The 19,646-nt window shown below is 39.5% G+C and overlaps 1 protein-coding gene across 1 annotated transcript in view; it reads right to left on the minus strand.

The window, feature by feature from the left end:
• Positions 1-11,396: 11,396 nt before the first annotated feature.
• The window catches only part of INTS7 (integrator complex subunit 7), a 75,302-nt gene continuing 67,052 nt past the window's right edge, over positions 11,397-19,646 (minus strand). Inside the window, exons 19-20 of the mRNA XM_036756685.1 lie at positions 18,351-18,536; positions 11,397-13,788 (exon numbers count right to left, since the gene is read on the minus strand). Of these exons, the coding sequence (XP_036612580.1) occupies positions 13,504-13,788; positions 18,351-18,536 (471 nt within the window). The 3' untranslated portion in view covers positions 11,397-13,503. The remainder of the gene's footprint in view (positions 13,789-18,350; positions 18,537-19,646) is intronic.

Genomic DNA, 19,646 nt, shown 5'->3' on the forward strand with positions numbered 1-19,646 from the left:
AATAGCTTGAAAGCCAGAATACATCAAAGAAAATAGGAAAATTCTTAACAAGATCCTGCTAAATAGACTGCTTAAAAGAAACTCATTACATAGAAATCTAGACTCATTAAAATAAATACATTTGGAAACTAATTCTTGCTAACATTTCCTGTTCCTTATTCTTCCCAAAGCACAAGTCTGTCCATGCCACCTCTCTATTCAATTTTTTCTTTCTTTTTGTTAACTTTTTTTGCGCTTAATAGTATTTTTTTCCAATTACATGTAAAGATAGTTTTCAACATTCATTTCTGTAGGAGTTTGAGTTTCAAATTTTTCTCCTTCCCTCCCCCTCCCCAAGATAGCAAACAATTTGATACAAGTAATACACTTACAATCATGTTAAACATGATTAGTCATGTTGTGAAAGAAGTCTTTCATCATTTCTTACAGCTCAATGGTATTCTATATATTATTTGTTTATTCTCCCAATTGATGGGCTGAGTTCCCAGTTCTCTGACACTACAAAAACAGCTACTATAAATTATTTTTGTACATTTGAGTCCTTTTTCTTTTTCTTGGATTCTTTGGGGTGTAGGCTTTTGACTCATTTGGATCCCCTGCCCCAATATAAGCATACATATATATATATATATATATACACACACACACACACACATACGTATATATACATATATGTATACATATACACACACACATAGATATCTATATACATATATATGTATACATACATATATATACACATACAGATTTGACCAGAGGAGTAACCAAACACATGAATTGATAAAGAATAAGTAAATGTCTATTTCTCCTGGCACTGCACTAAGTATATAAAATATGTTTATATAATTCCTGCCTTTTGGGGCTTATAATCATAGGATTTGGTTTTGGAGTAGGTGAATGGATAATTACATTCTATTTCCATGTTTGTATAACCTGGGCCCAGGCTTTGCCTTCTTATTTTTGAATCCATATTTAACCTCTTGGCTTTAAAGTGATATTTGGGAAGAGAGGGAGGGATAAATTTGGACACACACCCTCACTTGAAGTCCGGGGCAATGTTTCCTCAAAATGGGCAGGAGTCAGCAGCGTGATAGAATAGAGAAGGCAGAAGAGCTATACACAGGAAAGTGAGACTGGGGTCTTTTTCCTTGCCCTTGGCATTCAGACTTCCTGCTTCCCAGTGAGGAACTGGGTTGATTGGCATTTGCTATTGTCCTGGAATTGCTAAGCTTCCCTGAGATGGACTGCAGCGAATGAGGTTGTGGGTGGAGCCAGTGCTGCCTTAGCTTTAACCTGTCAGCCAGTTGATGTGGTTCTCAGAAACCAGCCTATGGAAGTGACCCAGATCCTGGAGCACAGATGAGGACCAGAGCATAAGAACGCCAAATTCCCAAACTGGAAACTATTGAGAATCCTGTTGGTTATTTACTGAAACCAGGAAAACTGTTTCTTTTCTCACTGCTCTTTCTCTTCTTTCTTTTGGTAGAATTCCTGGTCTGAAACTGGGTGGGGGTGGGGGGGGGGTGGTCTTAACCCATACTTCCTCCCAATTACAGTTATCCCTTCCACATAGCAGGGTTAGGGGTGCAGCACTCCTGTGATCTGGAAAGTCTGTGTAAATTTTTTGGCCCTCCCTTTGTATCAGAGAAATCTGAATTCTTTTTCTTTTATGGGGTATTTACAGTACCTTATTGTAAAATTTGGGTTAAATATTTGGTCTTAGGCTATACGTAGGTCAACGGTAAGTAAGAATACTATACAAATATTTTATACATTACTGAGTTTCTAAACTTTTCCTGTGTCATCTGCTAGCCTTTGCACTTTCACAAAACTCCTCAAAAAATTCCCATTTAATTTCTTAAGCTAACCTGCGATGTATTGAAACTGCAATGGGAAAGTCATGATGTGGAAAGGATAACTGTATTGCCTTTCCATGATCTGCTGATGCAGGAGATTTGAGAATTTTCTAGTAACAACAAAAGAACTGGGAGCTCACCAGAGAAAAGGTTTTGGGGAGATATCTAGAATTGGATAGCTCCGTCTATAAATACTTAAACTTTACAACCACAGTGTGTTGAATTTCTGACTCTGGGAGGGTAATGACCAGAGAAAGGAGAGTCTAGATACGGGGTGGAGGTTCTTGAGCTAAAGATTTCACTTTTTTTCTTCATATTTTGAACAATAATCCATATCATCCCCTAACCAAATTCTGAATCTGGCCAAATGTGGGTTTAAACTGGTTAGAGATAAAGTCGAAGCCAATAACTTGGTAACAATGGGAGAACTCTCTAGGCGTTTGCAGGCTGAGCATACTCAGGTGGCTGGGGAGGATACTGAGGTCTTTAACACTGGAATCTGCTACAGATAGTCAAGGTGGTGACTGGGACACGTATTATACGCCCTCAATGGGTAATTAATACAGTGACGTGCTATCATTCCATGGGCTTAAGGAAGGGAGCCAATGCACCAGTTTAAATAGCTGTCACTTTTGCAGTGATCTAAGTGTCACATTTGGGGCAACAAGCTATTTCCCTTGTAACACATAAGGGAAAACAGTGTGGTATAATGGAAAAGAATTGAGTTGTGGATCAGGAGACCTCATTGCTTTGATTCCTGCCTCTTTCACGAATGCTAGACGACATGAGCTAAGTAACTTTGCCTCTCTCATTCTTGGTTACCTCCTCTGTAAAGTGAGTGATTAGGCTCACTTGGGTTCTGTCCAGCTCCACACACTTCCAAGCCAAAATCAGTAGTGATGGGGAATTTTTACTTTTCACAGGCCTCGGGTACCTGTGTACATAGTTTCACTATGGTGACATCTAGAGGCGTGGGCACTGATTAGATCAGGGGATCATAACACCTTTTGCCTCATAGACCCTTGGCAGTCTGATGGAGCCTATGGAATCCTCATAACAATGTTTTTAAATGTGTAGAATAAAATGCATAGGAAACCCAGTTATATTTATCAAAGTATGAATAAAACAAGTTTGCAGATCCCAGGTTAAGAAACTTTGGACTAGATGACCTATGAGACAAGCTAAAGATTACGTTTATTATGTGGAAAATACCACATCACTCACATGGAGAGCTGAAGAACGGAGTGGACTATTATGTTGATTATTAATCAGCTTCTTGTCTCTTAAATCGGGGCTTTAAAAGGGGAGGCAAACTAACCTAGAAGAGAGGAAAGGCTGAGCTTTTAGCAGCGAGACAGCGTTAGAGAAATGAGGAGACTTAGGGTGCAAACCTTTCTGCTAATACAGACCAAATTATTTTTCAATAATAGCCTGGCATGAGCTTTTCTTCCCCGCCCTGCCATGCCCACATCTATCCCAACAGGGGTTGATTGCTTAGGCTTTTATAATTCTCAATTCCTGTTCCAAAGAGCTATTGTGGTTTAAATCAATGTGCTTCTGAAATAAGCACACTTATTATTCCTGGTCTACATTCTTTGTCATGTTTTTATACCACTGTGACATAATAGTCTTTGTGTTGTGGTACAATGCTAGTCCTTTCAAGAAATCTCTAAGGGCTTTCAAATCAAGACCCACAGCCACCTGACAGATGGAGAAACTAAGCTGAGGCCCACAGAGAGGAGTAACCAGGCCTGCCCATGATTATGAGGCAGGGGAAGGGAAAAATCAAATTTAGCTCCTCTCTTTACAAGTCTGAGACTCCAATGGCTGCTCTATACCATCTCTGTCTATAAAGAATAAAGCTTAGATAGTATTTATAGAAAGTTTGATTGTAGCTATTAGAATACAGTCTGACTTCTTTAGATGATTATTTTTAAACTGATCCTCCCTCCACAATCTCTCTCACATCCATCTCCTTTCTATCCATGTGACCCTAACTATTCATATGGACTTTTGAAATAGCCTTCTAACCAGTCACCCACCCTGAAGTCTATCCCCCAATTGAATGTAAGCTCCTTGAGGGCAGGTATAGCTTTGGTTTCACTCCAATCTTCATGGTACTTGTTCAAAACCATAAAATGGCTTTTTCTTGTCTATCAAAAAGGCAACCGTGGAGAAACCTCTGTCCTGAGATCCAGCTTTCATGACTGACTGGTGGTGACTGCTACCCAGAGCAGCACTTCAAAAAGGGCCCAGCTATGCTTCATCTCACTCCCAAGTTGACTGTCAGGACATCCACATGCAGGGTGGATTCTTTCTGGTTGGTATAGTCAGACAGGGTGCGGCCATCTTGTAGCTGCTTCCTAACAAAGATCAGTTGCTTGTCTGGGGGGAAGCCTTCCTTATCTTGAATTTTGGCCTTGACATTCTTAATGGTGTTACTGGGCTCCACTTCAAGTGTTAGTCTTACCAGACAAGGCTTTCACAAAGATCTCACCCCCAAGAGTTGGTTCTTTTTGGATATTGTAGTCAGATAGGATTTAATCACCTTCTCGTAGCTTTCTGGCAAAGATCAATCTTTGTTGGTCCGAGATACCTTCTTTTTCCTGTATCTTTGCCTTAACATTTTCAGTGGTGTCACTGGGTTTTGCTTCTAGGGTCATGTTCTTGCCAGTCTCTAGAAGCATGCCAGAGAATCCTTGGTCTTGTCTTGTTCAAAATTTAGTCAATGATTTGGCTGAAGACACGGATAGCACACTAGTAAAACTGACAGATGATGGTGCTGGCCATAGCATGACCAGAATATGATATTAAGTTTAGGGCACTTCACTTAGAAGAAAGTATGGAAAGACCACAAGAATGTCAAAGAGATTCACATCCATGCCATATACAGAATGGTTAAAAGAGCCAAGAATGGCTAGCCTCAAAAAGGCAAGACTTGGTGGAGAGAGGCACTTGTGATGATTGTCTTTGGGTATCTGAAAGGCCATCATGTGCAAGGGGGAATTAGATTTCTTCCTTATGGCTGCAGAGGGCAGAGTTAGGACCAATGGGTGAAAATTATACAGAGCTAGATTTTGACCTGAACATAAAGAACTAACAAGAGTTGTTAAAAACGGAACAGATCACCTTCTGGAGATAGTGAGTTGTAGTCTGTCTTCCCATTCCACCCCTACCTCATTCCCACCTTCAGGTATTCAAGCCACTGTCACTTGAGACGGAAGCTGGGTAAGAAGTTAAGCATCAGTGGAAAGGGGTGAACAAGATGACCTTTAAGGTTCCAAGGTCCTAATGCTGCTAATGCTGAGTCTTTCCAGACACAAACACTAAAGAAATGGCATTGCTTTTTTTTTCCACACAATAGATACATACTTCATATCCATACACAGATAAGCATTCAGAAATAGGACAGGTTCTCTACACAAATTCCACCACACACAAATGCTCAGGCAGGGAGCCCATTCTCTATCACTGCTGCATCAGCACACTCTCCTCACCATCATTAACAATCTGTCCTTCCTTGCTTCCCCTGGGCTTAGTGCTCCAGCTGTCCTTGTCCCCCCCCCCCCCCCCCCCCCCACTCCCCACCCAGTTCCAACCCAGGCAGAGGCTGGAGGCCCTCATTCTAAGGACAGAAATAGCTGTGCCTGGGCTCTGGATTATTTATATCTGCTTCTAACCGAGCACTCTGCCTGGAGGGCATTGGCACTGTAGGGAAGCAGTGCCACATCCCCAAACTCCCAGACACCTCTGAGTTCTTCCGGGGAGGGTTTGTAGCAGTGACCATCAGGGAATCACTGGTCTGGAAAGGGACCTCCATCGGGAAGGTCTCTAGTGGTAAGCCAGAGGGTCCTTGGATTTGCCCCTTTCAATATTTTAAATAATTTGGCTAAAGATAAATATAATAATTTATAAAGTATTATTTAATAATTGAAATCTATTAAAAATGATCTGGTTAAGCTCTCTTCATCCAGAAAGGTCCACCATAAGAAAAAACAAAGCAAACAAATAAAAAAACCCAGTATCAGCCCTGAGTTGGTGGTATAGTTGGGAAGTCTTTCCCCTTTTCCTGTTCCTCTCCTCCTGTCCTCTTCTTCAGAAAAGCATGAAGGAATGGAAACTTTCCTTTATAGGATCATAGAGTTAGAGCTGAAAAAGACCTTCGAGTTCATCTGCCTTTCTTGTTTAACAGATGAGGAAATGGGGACCCAAAGAAGATAGTGGGGGCGGGGGAGAGCAGACCTGGAAATAGAGCCCACGTTGTCTGACTCCAAATCTCATACTTTTTCTACTGCATCAAACAGAATCTCTCCCACTCTTCTTCCCTCCCTCCCTTTATTTTAAAGAATAAACAACTCCAGCATTCAAGGAACCCACTAATAACCTCATCTTCTCCAGCGGAACCTTGAGGACCCAGAAATCTACTTTTCTTAAAGAGGCTAAAGAAGTAAGATTGGGGTCCCACAATCTGGCCCTAGACCTACCGAGCCTAGAGTCATCTCACTAATGAAGGGCATTAATCAAAGGAAGGCAATGTGACTCAGAAGCTAACCTATCTCTGTACTGAGAAGAAAAAAAGAATCAATTGATGGTATTCATTAAGCTCCTACTATGTGCCAGATACTGTTAAGGGCTGGGGATGCAAGTATTGTACAAAGAATGAAATAATCCCTACTTCCAAGAGCTTGTTTTCTAATGAGGGAAGCAACAAGTATATATGTTAACATAGATGTCATAAATTAATGCTTACTTAATCTATCACCAATGTGTCTCTAGGTTTCTTTGAAGTAGTTAAACACAAGATAGTTTCAGAGGGGGGATACAAGCAGTTGGAGGGATCAGGAAAGGTTTCTACAGAAGGTAGCTGTACATAAAAAGAAGGTATAAAGTCCATGAAACCGAGGCAAGGAGCAAGGGCATTCTAGGCATGTGGGATGGCCAGTGTAAAAGCAATGAGGGAGTTGGTGTATTGTTATTGGTGGGGAATAGAAAGAAGGCCAGTTTGGCTGGATCATAGAGCATAGGTGGGAGAGTAAGGTCTGATGAAGCTGGAAAGACAGGTTGGGCCAGGTTATGAAAGGCTAAACAGTTTATATTTTATCTTAGAGGCAATTGGGGTTGAGTGAGGAAAGTCACATGGTCAGATCTGTGCTTGTGGAAAATCATTTTAGCAGCTTTGTGTCGGATGGTCTAGAGTGGTGAGAAACTTCAGTCAGAGAGATGTATTAGGAGACTTTAGAAATAATCTAAGGGAGAAGTGATGCAGGCCTGAACAAAGCTATTAGCTGTGATCTGGGACCTCTTGTAGATGTAGCGATGGTAAGATTTGACAACTTATTTGCTATGTGGGTTGAAGGAAGGTGAGGAGTCTAAGGATAATATTGAGATTATGAACGTGGGAGATGAGGAAGATATCTTTGACATAAAGAGAGAAGTTTGGAGGGAAGATAACGAGTTTAAGTTGGGATGTATTAAGTTTGAGATGTTTGAGACATTTAGTTTGAAATGTCCAATGGACAATTAGTGACGATGATGAAGCTCAGGGGAGAGAATGCGGCTGTGTGTGTACATATATATGTATATATATACACATGCATATATACCCACATGCCATATTTTGTATATACATATGCTTGTGTGTATTTAAAAATACTTCACTTCAACCCAAGCCTGAAGCAGTTTTCCTGAGAGACAGCCCTGCTATATACAGGAGGGAAACATGACTCCTGAATGTCTGAGACAACGATAAGCTGTGAAGTTGGGTCCCTCTGTGACTGAAGAAGGAATCTCTACAGAGGCAGCTAGGTGGTGCAGTGGAGAAAGTGCTGGACCTGGAGTTAGGAAGAACTGAGTTCAAATCCAATCTTAGACTGGATATTTGACCCTGGGCAAGTAACTTAACCCCTGCCTCAGTTTTCCCATCTGTAAAGTGGGGATAATAAAAGCATCCTAGTACCTACCTCCCAGGGCTGTTGAGAGGATCAAATGAGATATTTGTAAAGCACTTTGCAAACCTTAAAGTGCTACATAGATGCAAGCTATTATTAAGGTCAAAGGGTTTTTAAGGGAAGTGATGAGAGACAGGTGTGATAATTTGAATGGAGGACAGAAGACCCACATAGAGTCACAAACATGTGGGGAAGCTGGCCCCTTAACATGTCCCTCAATTCCCAAAGCTTATACCCCTGGTGAGATGATTTTCTTCTTGATTGAACTGAGTTCTTACCTTGTTCCTAGAAAAAGAACTCTTTTATTTTTATCTATTCTCTAATCTATTCAAATATGTAGAACTTTTCTAATTTCTTTTTACCATTTTCTTTGATAAAGATGTGTACTAGGTATCTGTAATAGTCTTTTGGGTAGCCGGCGTTTAGAGTGAGGGAGCTAAGCTGGCAATAATAAGCTATTATCCTGAAATCCTTTGAAAGTGATCAATGAAAAGGATGCTTATCCTGGGCCCCAAAGTATCATATGCTTAAACTTCAGATATTTGTGTTTGATAGATATAATTCTAGCCTGATACTTCTTTTGAAGGTAGGCAGGGATATAAGCAAGCACCCAGCCACAATCCTCCTCCTATTTCCTACAGAGGCAAAAATCTGGATCAAATCCAGAGCAGATATCTATCAATGCCATATATAAGGCGAGGTGCATCTGTATTAGACAGTCACGACCAGATACACCATATAGATTATGTACATACATACATACATACATACAAACACGTATCTTAGAGTCATCTGTATAAAGATGATAGTTAAGCCCATGGGAGCTGATGAGGTTATCAAGAGAAAGACTGGAGAGGTCTGACTGGGGAGAAATTAGATTGCAAAGGGTCAAATGAACAGAGAGGAAGCTGAGGTAGCCAGTGTAGACAGTTTTTCAGGTATTTGGCTAAAAAAAGGGAGAAGATATGGGATGATAGCTTACAATCTACTAAAGAAGATGGGAGGGAATGAGATTGAGCACACATGTAGAGAGAGGGGATGGCCTTGTCAAGGAGAAGGCTATCTCTTTGTCAGAGATCTGATGCTGTCAAGGCTTAATTTCTTCCCTCTTGTAGCCAGTCTTGGCTAAGGGAGGGGACCCTATGCATGGCTTTGATCTGCTCACCAAGATGCAACGGGATGTACAGTAACACTTGGCTGTTGCTGTGTGACTTGAACTCCTCTTTCCAGCACAGGTTTAAAAACCCCAAAGGGCCCATTTTTCCACTTATCAGACACACTACCTGCATATCTACCCTAGAGCCTGGAAGTTGGGTCCCTAACGGTGGAGGTACATATGCTTTTCAGGCCCCCTGGGGTCACAACTCCTGGTACAAGAACCCGCTGCTCCTGAAAGTCTCCAGTGAGAACAGCTCCAGAGAGAGTAAGATGGAGTTAAAGCTGCCCAAGTGGCTTCCCACTTGCAGTTGTTTCTCCCTATCTTTCCACCTTAAAAATCAAACACTTGAGATTTTTATATCACACAGCAACTGGCCAGCTAAAGGAAAGTTTAAAAGTAACCTTCAGGAGTCCTCAACACTTTGTTATTTTATTTTTTGGATTTATCTTTTTATTTTTCTTGCATGTAGCCTACTAAGAGCTCCTTGAGGAACCTGCCTTTATATTCGATTTTCCTGTACATTTCTTGGGAATACCTATTATAGGGATACAGTTTTTGGGCTGATTGCAGAAAAATATCCAATGACTTCTTATTTCCCAATTACCAGATAAGCTAGTAGAAACTATCACCTTTTTCTCAGGCTTTAACATGTGCTCTCTCATCCTTAGTCTCTGTTCCATGAACCAAAGCTATACTTCCTAGACTATAGGCTCCCTGAGGACAGCTTTTTTGCACCCCCTTTCTCAACCACCCCATGGCCCATATCTAGGACAGCCCCCTTCTGATTTCTCTCTCTCCCTTCCTGCCCTTTGGTTCCTGACTCCCTTGTTTTGTTACCTGGGCAGCACTTTCACACACCATCAAGGAGAGGACAGTTGCCAGGATACATTCTCCTCTTATCTCAGTTTGTCATCTTGACGGTGGGGGAGAGAACTGGACAATGGAGGAGAAAATTGTTAAAACAAATTCAACACCGGTTTGACCATCCTACTGTCTCACTAACAGCAAACTCATCAGCTACCACCACAAGCAATTGGCTTTGAAAATTTAGTCAGGTAGGGGTGAGGAGTGAAGATAAAAACCTGCCGAGACCTTCAGAAGGGAACAAAGAAGGTAATGAGATCTCAATTACCCATGATAATGAGAGGTAATAGCTTGATAGCTTGTACAAATGAAACTGAGACTTTAATGCCCTCTTCCCTTGTCCAGCCCTCACCTCACTTTAAACTCTTGGAAATATTTTTAAAAATTGGCTTTATTTCTCAAAATCTGAATTAATAACTTAACTTCCCCTTCCCACTCAGTGGAGGGTGGAGATAATATGAGAGTCATAGGTGCAGCATGGCGTAAAGGAATTTGGAATTAAAAGGATCTGATGCAGAATCCCAGTGGGTAAATTATTACTCTCCTGGCCACATGTGTAAAGGGAGGGCGAGGGGAGGGTCAGACTTGATGACCTTGGTCCTTCCAGCTCTAAAATCCGTGACCCTACAATCAGTGAAATAGCCAGTAAGCAGAAAGCAGGCAAAAAAAAGTATCAAAGATTTTACTGGACAATCCCACAAAGTAGGTAACTAATCTTCTTTAAATAAAGAAAAGCTACTCTATGCAAGGTGGGGATTAAGTAGGAAGGGAAAATGGGAAAGCTTTAAGCAGAGAAAAAAAACCTTAATAGGTGATAAAATAATCACATTAATATTTGGCATTTTTAACTTTATGACTATAACAAAAGAGGTTGGACTCAGGTATTTATGATATTTAGAAAGAAGGAAAAAGACTTTTCCACTTAAAGCTCTATTTGAGAAGAAAAATGTACTTGGAATTGTTATTTCTGACTGGCACATACCATAGTAAAGGGAGGATGGCTGGTGTAATCAAAACTGAACCAATAAAAACCAATAAAACAGTCTGTTGTATTAAAAAGACCAAAACCTTGGCTTGTACTTTCCTGCTAGCACGAGGAACAGGCAGTACCATGCCACCTGCTGGAAGGGTTTGGCAGACATGAAGCAGCAGCCAGATCCAACATGTAGTGTGTGGGCTTCTCTGGGAGGATCACCTGCTTATAGTTCAAGTTAAAGGCTTTGACTAGGGTTGGATCCAAGAAACTGTTCAGAGAACAGGGCTGGACCAATTTGGCTGCAACAGGGCATGTTATCAGTAGCTGACAAGTTGGTAATAACCCCTTTCCCAACCACATTCTTCTATCTTATTATTGCACAGAAATCTATAAATGTTATTCTAGACAACTTTAGTACTTTATTACCTTGCATCTACCTTGTAATGATCCCAAAGACCATCCCTTAAAGGTGTTAAGAATTATTCAAACTATCAATATGAATTCACTCTTGTCATAGTGAAATCAAAGCAAGTCAGTGATGTAACTTGAGTGTGTTAAAAATAGACACAGATATATACATTTTTTCGTTTTTTAAAAAAAATTTTTTTTCATTTAATATTTTCTTTCCCTCCTCCACTGTAAAAACAAAATGAATCCTTTGTAACAAATACGCGTAGTCGAGCAAAACATATTTTCACACTGATCACGTTAAAAAAAATGTATCTCATTCTGTACCTTGAGGTCACACCTCAGGAAGCTGGAAGCATGCTTTATTATCAGGTCACTGCAGCGATCAGGACTCTTAACAATATTGCGTTACAATATTGCTGTATAAATTATTCTGGGTTTGCTCATTTCACTCTACATTAGTTCACACATCTTTCAAGGTTTCTCCAAATACATCTTTTCCATTATTTCTTACAGGATAATAGCATACCATTACACTCACATACCATGTTCAGCTATTCCCCAATTGATGGACCAGCTTCTCTCCACTGTAAAAAGAGGTGCTATAAATATTTTTATAAATGAGTCCTTTTCCCCTTTCTTTGCTATCTTTGGTGTTCAGTCCTAGTAGTGGTATTACAGGGTATGCACAAACTTAGTGACTTTTGGGGTACAGTTTCAAATTGCTTTTCAGAATGACTATACTGACTGTGCACTAGCCTTCCACGATTAACATTTCCCTTTGGGCTCTAGAACTGTAACCCTGTTATTACCAACATTGATAAAAACTACCACCCACCCTTCCCTAGAGCTAATCTTTCTACTCCCATGTCAGGCCAGGCTCCAGCATATGCCAAACTCAGCCCTACAGGTCCTCTTCATTATTCATGCTATGGCTTCACCTAGAATGCCCTCAGCCAACACAGCCCCAACAGTTTATTTTATCTCTGTTCCAAGTGCTGTCTCACTCTCAAATTGCTGCTTTACTTTGTCCTTACTTATTTGTGGACATCTCTTATTCCTTACCCCAGGAGAACCCTAAGCTCCAACAGGGCAAGAGACTGTTTCTCTCCTCTTTTTTTTTTGATCCCCGGAGCCTAGCTCATAGTAGACACTTAAAGTTTGGTGAATTTAATTAAACATGTCGAATGGAAGGATAATTCACTGATTTCTATGTGGCTTTGCAAAGTAATTCTTTGACTTTTTTTTTAAATTGAAGCTGATCAACCTTCTGTTGAATAAACATTTTAATTAGACATCAATTACATAGAGAGCATTTTCTCAGTCACTCTAATTCCTTTTGGCTCAGGGTTAATGTTAAAATTATTTTGTTTCCTCAGCACACTGTTAATAGAGTGAGGCAGCCTAGATATATGCTAGGTGACAGAGTAAGGTAAACTTGATATTAAAAATCTGTCATAGGTAACTCACAAAACAGATAATGCACATATGGATAACAATGTTTACCAAGATGTAGATACCTAATGAAACTGGTACTTGGTTGTACAGTATTTACAAGCTGCTGAGCTGTAAGAAATGGTATGCCTGGATCTCTAGATCCAGATTTGTTTTGAAAACACATTGAGTTCAAAGAAAAGTAATTCTAATATGACAGGATACATACTTTATCAAAATGGTTTGTCAAAAAATTATCTTCACTATAATATGAAAAGGCATGGGAATATTTTTGAAAGATTTTCAACAAGTACTGAAACATATATCCAATTCCCTGAGTACTACAGTTAACTGAGGTTTTAGTGTACAAAGAACATTCTCACTAGATAAAGAAGTCCTATATTTAATGACCCTAAGACCTCCCTCCAAAACAATGTAGTCAACTCACAAAAAATAGGACTCATATAGAATGCAAATCATTATGAAAATCAGCATAAAATTTAGGATGGGCCTGTCTACATTAACAACAATAAAAAAGAAAAACCCAAAACACAAAAGAAGTAAAAAATTCCCAGAGACCCTATTTATCACCTCTTTTCTTTACCACCTAGCCTTTCTGCAAGGAAATTACACACATATGGATAAAATTTAAATTTAGGGAATCACTACTCCATATGGCAAACCCGAATATTTCAGTCAATTGCCTTAGATATCTCTATAGAGCTTTAGAAATTTTTGATGTACATCATTCTCAATTGATGAGGTAGGCAAGAAAGATATCCTCCTTTTCCATTCCCATGCCTTTTAAAAAATGGAAGAGGGAAACCCAAAGTTCTGTGATAGGTGAACACTTGGTGGCTAAAACCGAGAATATGCATTACGCTGCTGTTGTTGCAAAGGTTGCTGTGCCTGCTGTTGTTGGAGGCGAACTTGTTGGGAATAAGGATCTTCGAGAGATTTCACAACGATGGTGGTTTTAGGTCCAGTCTTCCATACGATGCCATTGGAGTCCTTCACAGAAGACTCAACTGTGATGTTGTGAGTTCCAAGGATAGCAAAGTTCAACAAAAACTGAGTACTGAAGTAATCATTGTGTGGTTCAACATTCTGTTCCATCTCATTGGTTATACTGTCAATGGGTATCTGGAATACAGGAATTATTCAGATTGTCATTAGGTACAACTAGCTGAGTACTCCCAATGCTTTTTATAAATCTCTTGTATTTGAGTGAGAACTAATTTCTTTCTGTAGTTTGTGAACAGATGCTTTGAAGAAATAAGGTAAAATCACTAAATTGATTTTAATGGACTTTTAAACATAACAGAATAGAAGACAACATAACACCAAGTTTACTACCCAAATGCGTACTTTGCCAGCTGTTTTGAATTTCGGTTTAATTACTTAAGTATGAGGAGTCCCCTCCCACATCCTCCTGTCCCCACTTAACTTTAGAACTTTTCCACTCCCAAATCACACTTTCTTATTACATACTGTCAGTCAATAAACATTTAATAAGTACCTACTATGTGCCAAACCCTGTGCTAAGCACTGGGAATAAAAAGGCAAAGGATAATCCCGGCACTCAAGGAACTCAAAAATCTAACAAGAGAAGACAAATGCTTATATAACTAAGACAAACAAGCTATATATAGGATAAGTAGCAATCAACAGGGATGATACTAGATGATTACGAGGGATTGGGAATGGCTTCTTGTAGAAGGTGGGATTTTAGTTGAGACTTGAAGGAAGCCAGGAGATAGAGATGAGAAGGGACAGAGTTCCAGGAATGGGGGATAATGAAAATGTCTGAGAGTTGGGAGATGGCATTTCTTGTTTAAAGAACAACCAGAAGGTGGGTCATAGAGTATTTTACCATGGCGAAGTGGTAAAAAGATATAAAGCTGGAAAGGTGTGTGTGTTTGTGTGTGTGTGTGTGACACAGACAGACATGGCAAGACCGGACCCTTTTGACCACTAAGTAGAGAACGGACTAGAGTGGAGATGGACTTGTGGCCACTGCCCTGCCTCCACAGAGGGCTCAGGTGAGGTTATGTAACATTAAAGCTGTGGTGGACCAAGTCAGCAAGGCTGTATGACTTTTTACCTTTAATCAGCAGCAAGTGCAAAGGAGTGAAGGCAGAGGATAATGGAGTAATTCAAGGATAAAGCTTAGTAAGGCATAAATGGTGATATAATAAGGGGAGGAAGGGACTCAAGAAAACACAATTAGAGTTGAACTGGTTCACCAAGAGATCAAGATGGTGAAAGAAGGAAAGTGGGACTAAGGAAGGAGGCATGGCCTAGGAGAGAACAGAGGGGTCACAGGATTATAGGTCGTACTGTGGTCAAAACACAAGGTTTGATTTTGGCAGGAAGAGGGAGAGGTGGAATTCTAACAGATTATGTTCAGATAAGGGAATTTCAGAGTTCATGAACATGGAAATGGTGCATTTTTGTAAATTAAAGTACAGATCAAGTATATGACCATTTTTCTTTGTGGCTGGGCTGGAGTGAAGGAATAAGACATGAAAAATTTGCCTTTAAAAATAGTCTACGGGACAGGGGTAGGCAAGTAATAAGAGGGCAAGGCAGCGGGGAGAAGTAAAGTGGAGGAAGCAGGAGGGATAGGAAACAAGAGATATGTACAAACATAGAGTATGTTTGGGAAAGTATATGTCTATATATGCATGTATATATGTATAAGTATATGTATGTATCTGTATGTGTATGTATATATTGAGAAACATATCTAAACTATATTGTAGCCTTCGGGGGGGGGTGGGAAAAAAGAACAAAGTTAAAAAGTACACAGCAGAGAACAAAAGAAAACACAAGGAAACAAAGATGGACAATTCTCAACACAAGGTGTATTATTTTTCATATAGGCTTTCTTGAAATGAAAATTTATTGTTACATATTCTGAATCCTCTCTCATGTTCTGCTATGCACATGTCACGCTTTTTTTCTCATTTTGTATTTAAGTTTATGATAAGTTTTTGTTTCTTTTCCCTATTCTGTATTTGTGTTCTGGTAAAATAAATTAAAAAAAATACAGTCTTTGGCCCAAGATGGAAAATGTTAAGGGCAAATTATTATTGCTAAATTGTTTATGCTGTACATTTGATAGTATAAATTTACCCTACAGCCTCAATTTGTATAAAAAATGAGTCAATGATTGGTAATTTTATTTCTCCTAAGGTACATTAAAAAGATGAACTGTAGTAATCAACTTGCAAAATATTCTATGAGAACTTGTATTACAATTAAATTTAAAAAAATTTAAGCACAGTTCCACTTGTCAGGCATGTTTCTTCGGATAAAGTATACTGTTTTCCAATGTTATTACAAAGATGTGGGAACTCCCTTAACCAACAGATCAAAACTGTCTACGACTTAAACCCTAAGAAGCTGCCTGAGGCACCGGGTTTAAGGAACTTGTCCAGGGTCACACACCTAGTAATTGTCAGAACCTGCATTTGAACTCTACTCTTTACTCCAAATCTAGAACTAAGGGTATGCTGATAAATGTTTAACATCCGGCTCTCCAGAGGAGGAAAAAAAACATGGCAGGATAAGATTAAGTGTAATCTGCATGCCTCTTAAACTTCTTTGAGAACTATTCTCCTGGGGTCTGAGGTCCTGATTGATGAATGATTGTTACAACCATGTTTTACTACCTTTTGAGTAGGAGTATTCTCCAAGTGCCACTATTCCCCCTTTCTTTTTCAAGTCTAAAGATGTAATCAAATCAGTACTTCCAGAGGCTATTAGAAAGGGCATGTCAATCTACTTTATTAAGGCTCTACTCATTACTCCAAAGACTTTCCAAAACCAAAACACCCGTTCCCTGGCCCATCCACTCCCCTAATAGGTGTTGGATCCCCTGTTAGAATGTAAGCCCTTTAGGGAAGGGCCTATCTTTGTTTTTGTTTCCCCCACAGTTACCATTGTCTGTAGCACAAAGTAAACACCAAATGAGCTCATTTGTTAATTCATTAATTCAATAACAAACAGTATCAATGACAAGGTTTGCTTTTGGAAGTCTTGATTTCATAATATACAGTGGGATACTATGACTACAACTTTTCTTTAGTCTGTACTTCATTGGTGCCAGTTTTTATCACAGAGAATACGTTGATCAGTGTTTCCAGATGTGTAAAACATGTCCCTAGTGGTGGAAACAGTACCAGGTGTTAAAGCCTAAATTGGTATGTTTTAGTTTCAGAATCCATCCTTGTGCTTAGCTGACTCCATCATGCTCCTTCCTTTCACAGTCTTTCATTTATAATCCTGGGATCTCAAACTACTAACCCAAATCTGCCAAGAGGCATTCTTATTCCTCCATAAATGAACACTATTCCCAACTAATTTGGGCATTACGGCAACGACATCTATAATCCTGTGTAACTGTCCTTTACTCCTTTTCTCTATGACTAGATAATCAAAAAGGGGCATGGAAAGGGTCACCAAGAACAAACAACTTGAGTTCGGGAGACCCTCAAATCTTAGTGTTAGCTAGCAAAGTAAGCTTAGTTTCTAAGTTAGCTAGTATTCATGCAACATCTACTATGTGCCCAGCACTGTGCTAAGAGCCTTACAAATACGGTCTTATTTGATCCTCACATCAACCCTGGCAGGTAAGTGCTATTGTTATTCCCATTTTATGGTGGAGGAAATAGAGACAAACAGAGGTTGAGCGACTTTCCTAGGGTCCCACAGGTATCCAAATGTCTAAGACAGGGGTGGGTAACTTGTGGCCTCAAGGCCACATGTGGCCCTCTAGGTTCTCTAGTGCAGCTCTTTGACTGAATCCAGAAGCACTTGAGGACCTAGAGTGCCACATGTGGCTTTGAGGCCGAAGGTTCCCCACCCATAGTGTAAGATCTGATATGAACTCAGGCCTTCCTGACTGCAGGCCCAGTACTCTATCCTTAATGCCCTCTAGCTGCTTCTAAGGCTAACAGTCCCTTATATCAGAGAATTCTTTTTTTTAAAAAATTTTTCTTTTTATTAATTAATTTAAGTTTTCAACATTCACTTCCACAAGATTTTGAATTCCAAATTTCCTCCCCATCTCTCCCTTCCCCCCACCCCAAGATGGCATGCATTCTGATTACCCCTTCCCCCAATCTGCCCTCCCTTCTCTTAGCCCCTTCCCCTTCTATTTTCCTGTAGGGCAAGATAGATTTCTATACCTCACTGCCTGCATATCTTATTTCCCAGTTGCACGTAAAAACAAATTTTTAACATTCGTTTTTAAAACTCTGAGTTCCAAATTCTCTCCCTTCCTCCCTCCCCACCCACCCTCACTGAGAAGGCAAGCAGTCTGATATAGGTTATACGTGTGTAGTCATGCGAAACACTTTCATAATAGTCATGTTGTGAAAGACTAACTATATTTCCCTCCATCCTATCCTGCCCCCCATTTATTCTATTCTCTCCTTTGTCAGAGAATTCTTAATAAGCTGACTTCCAAACTTACCTATGTATCCTACAGGGAAGGCATCATTAAACTTGCCTGTGCTATATGAGTGTTTTAAGTTTTCCTTTTGTTAATGCTAAAAATAATTTGAAGCAAAATAAAACAGAAGGAGATCCTGAAATTAATGTCATCTAGAACAAAAGATTTTGACAAGGTGCTTACACTAAAGCACAATTTGGAAAAATGCATTTTCTTCTCAAAACAGCAATGAGTCTCTCCTTACCTTATAGTCTTGTATAGATTTACTCTGTAATGTTGAAGAGACATTCAAACAGACAGACTGAATTTTACGAAAGAGTCCTGGTTTGGATCCATGCTGAACCACTCCTTCTACCTTTAGAGCCAGCTGCTGGTTATTCTGGACTGCAATGGGTTCTGTCGGGTTGCGGGGGGATGGTGACAAAGCAAGCTGAAACATACCGACATCAAGATCAACTCCAACAATGAAAGCAAATTTTTTTTTTAAAAAATTTCAATTTTATTTTCAATTCCGAATTATCTTCTTCCCCCTCCTCCTCGAATTGAGAAGACAAGAAAAATAAAACCCATTATAAATACATGTATGTGCGTCCCCATGAGTGTGTATAGATAGACAAACCAAATTTCCACATTAGGTATACCCTTTCCCCTCCAAAAGAAAATATGCTTTAATCTGCACTCTGTAGCCATCAACTCTCTATCTGGAGGTGGATAGTATGTTCCTTCATAAGTCCTTCAGAGCCGTGGTATGTTATCGTGTTAGAGTTATTAAATCTTTCAAAGTTGATTACAATATTGCTTTTACTGTATAAATTGTTCTCCTGGTTTTTCTCACTTCATTTTGCATCAGTTCATATAAGTCTTCCCCAGTTTTTCTGAAACTATCCCCTTCATCATTTCTTATAGTACAATAATATTTCACCACATTAATATATCATAACTTGTTCAGCCATTCCCCAATTGATGGGCAACCCCTCAGTTTCCAATTCTTTGCTACCACAAAAAGAGCTACCATAAATATTTTTATATATATGGACTCTCCTTCTTTCTTTGATCTCTTTGGGATATAGATCTAGTAGGAGTATCACTAGGTCAAACAATATATATAATTTAAGAGCTTTTGGGGCATAGTTCCAAACTGCTTTCCAAAATGGTTAGAATGATTTACAGTTCCATCAACAGCGCATTATACCTATTTCCTATCTCTTCCAATATCTGTCATTTTCTTTTTTTTGGCATCTCAGCCAATTTGATGGGTGTGAGGTTGTATCTCAAAAGTTGTTTTAATTCACATTTCTCCAATTAAGAGTTATTTAGATTATTTTTCATATGGCTATTGATAAGTTTGATTTCTTTCTCTGAAAACTGTCTATTCATATCCTTTAACCATTTATCAAGTGGGGAATGGCTCTTATTTTTGTAAATTTAACTCAGTTCCCTATGTATTTTAGAAATAAGCTGTTTATCAGTGAAATTTGCTACAAAGATAGCCCCCATTTCCTACTTTTCTTTTAATTTTAGCTGCACTGGTTTCGTTTGT

Source organism: Trichosurus vulpecula, chromosome 4, assembly GCF_011100635.1.
Source record: "Trichosurus vulpecula isolate mTriVul1 chromosome 4, mTriVul1.pri, whole genome shotgun sequence".
Classification (NCBI taxonomy): Eukaryota; Metazoa; Chordata; class Mammalia; order Diprotodontia; family Phalangeridae; genus Trichosurus; species Trichosurus vulpecula.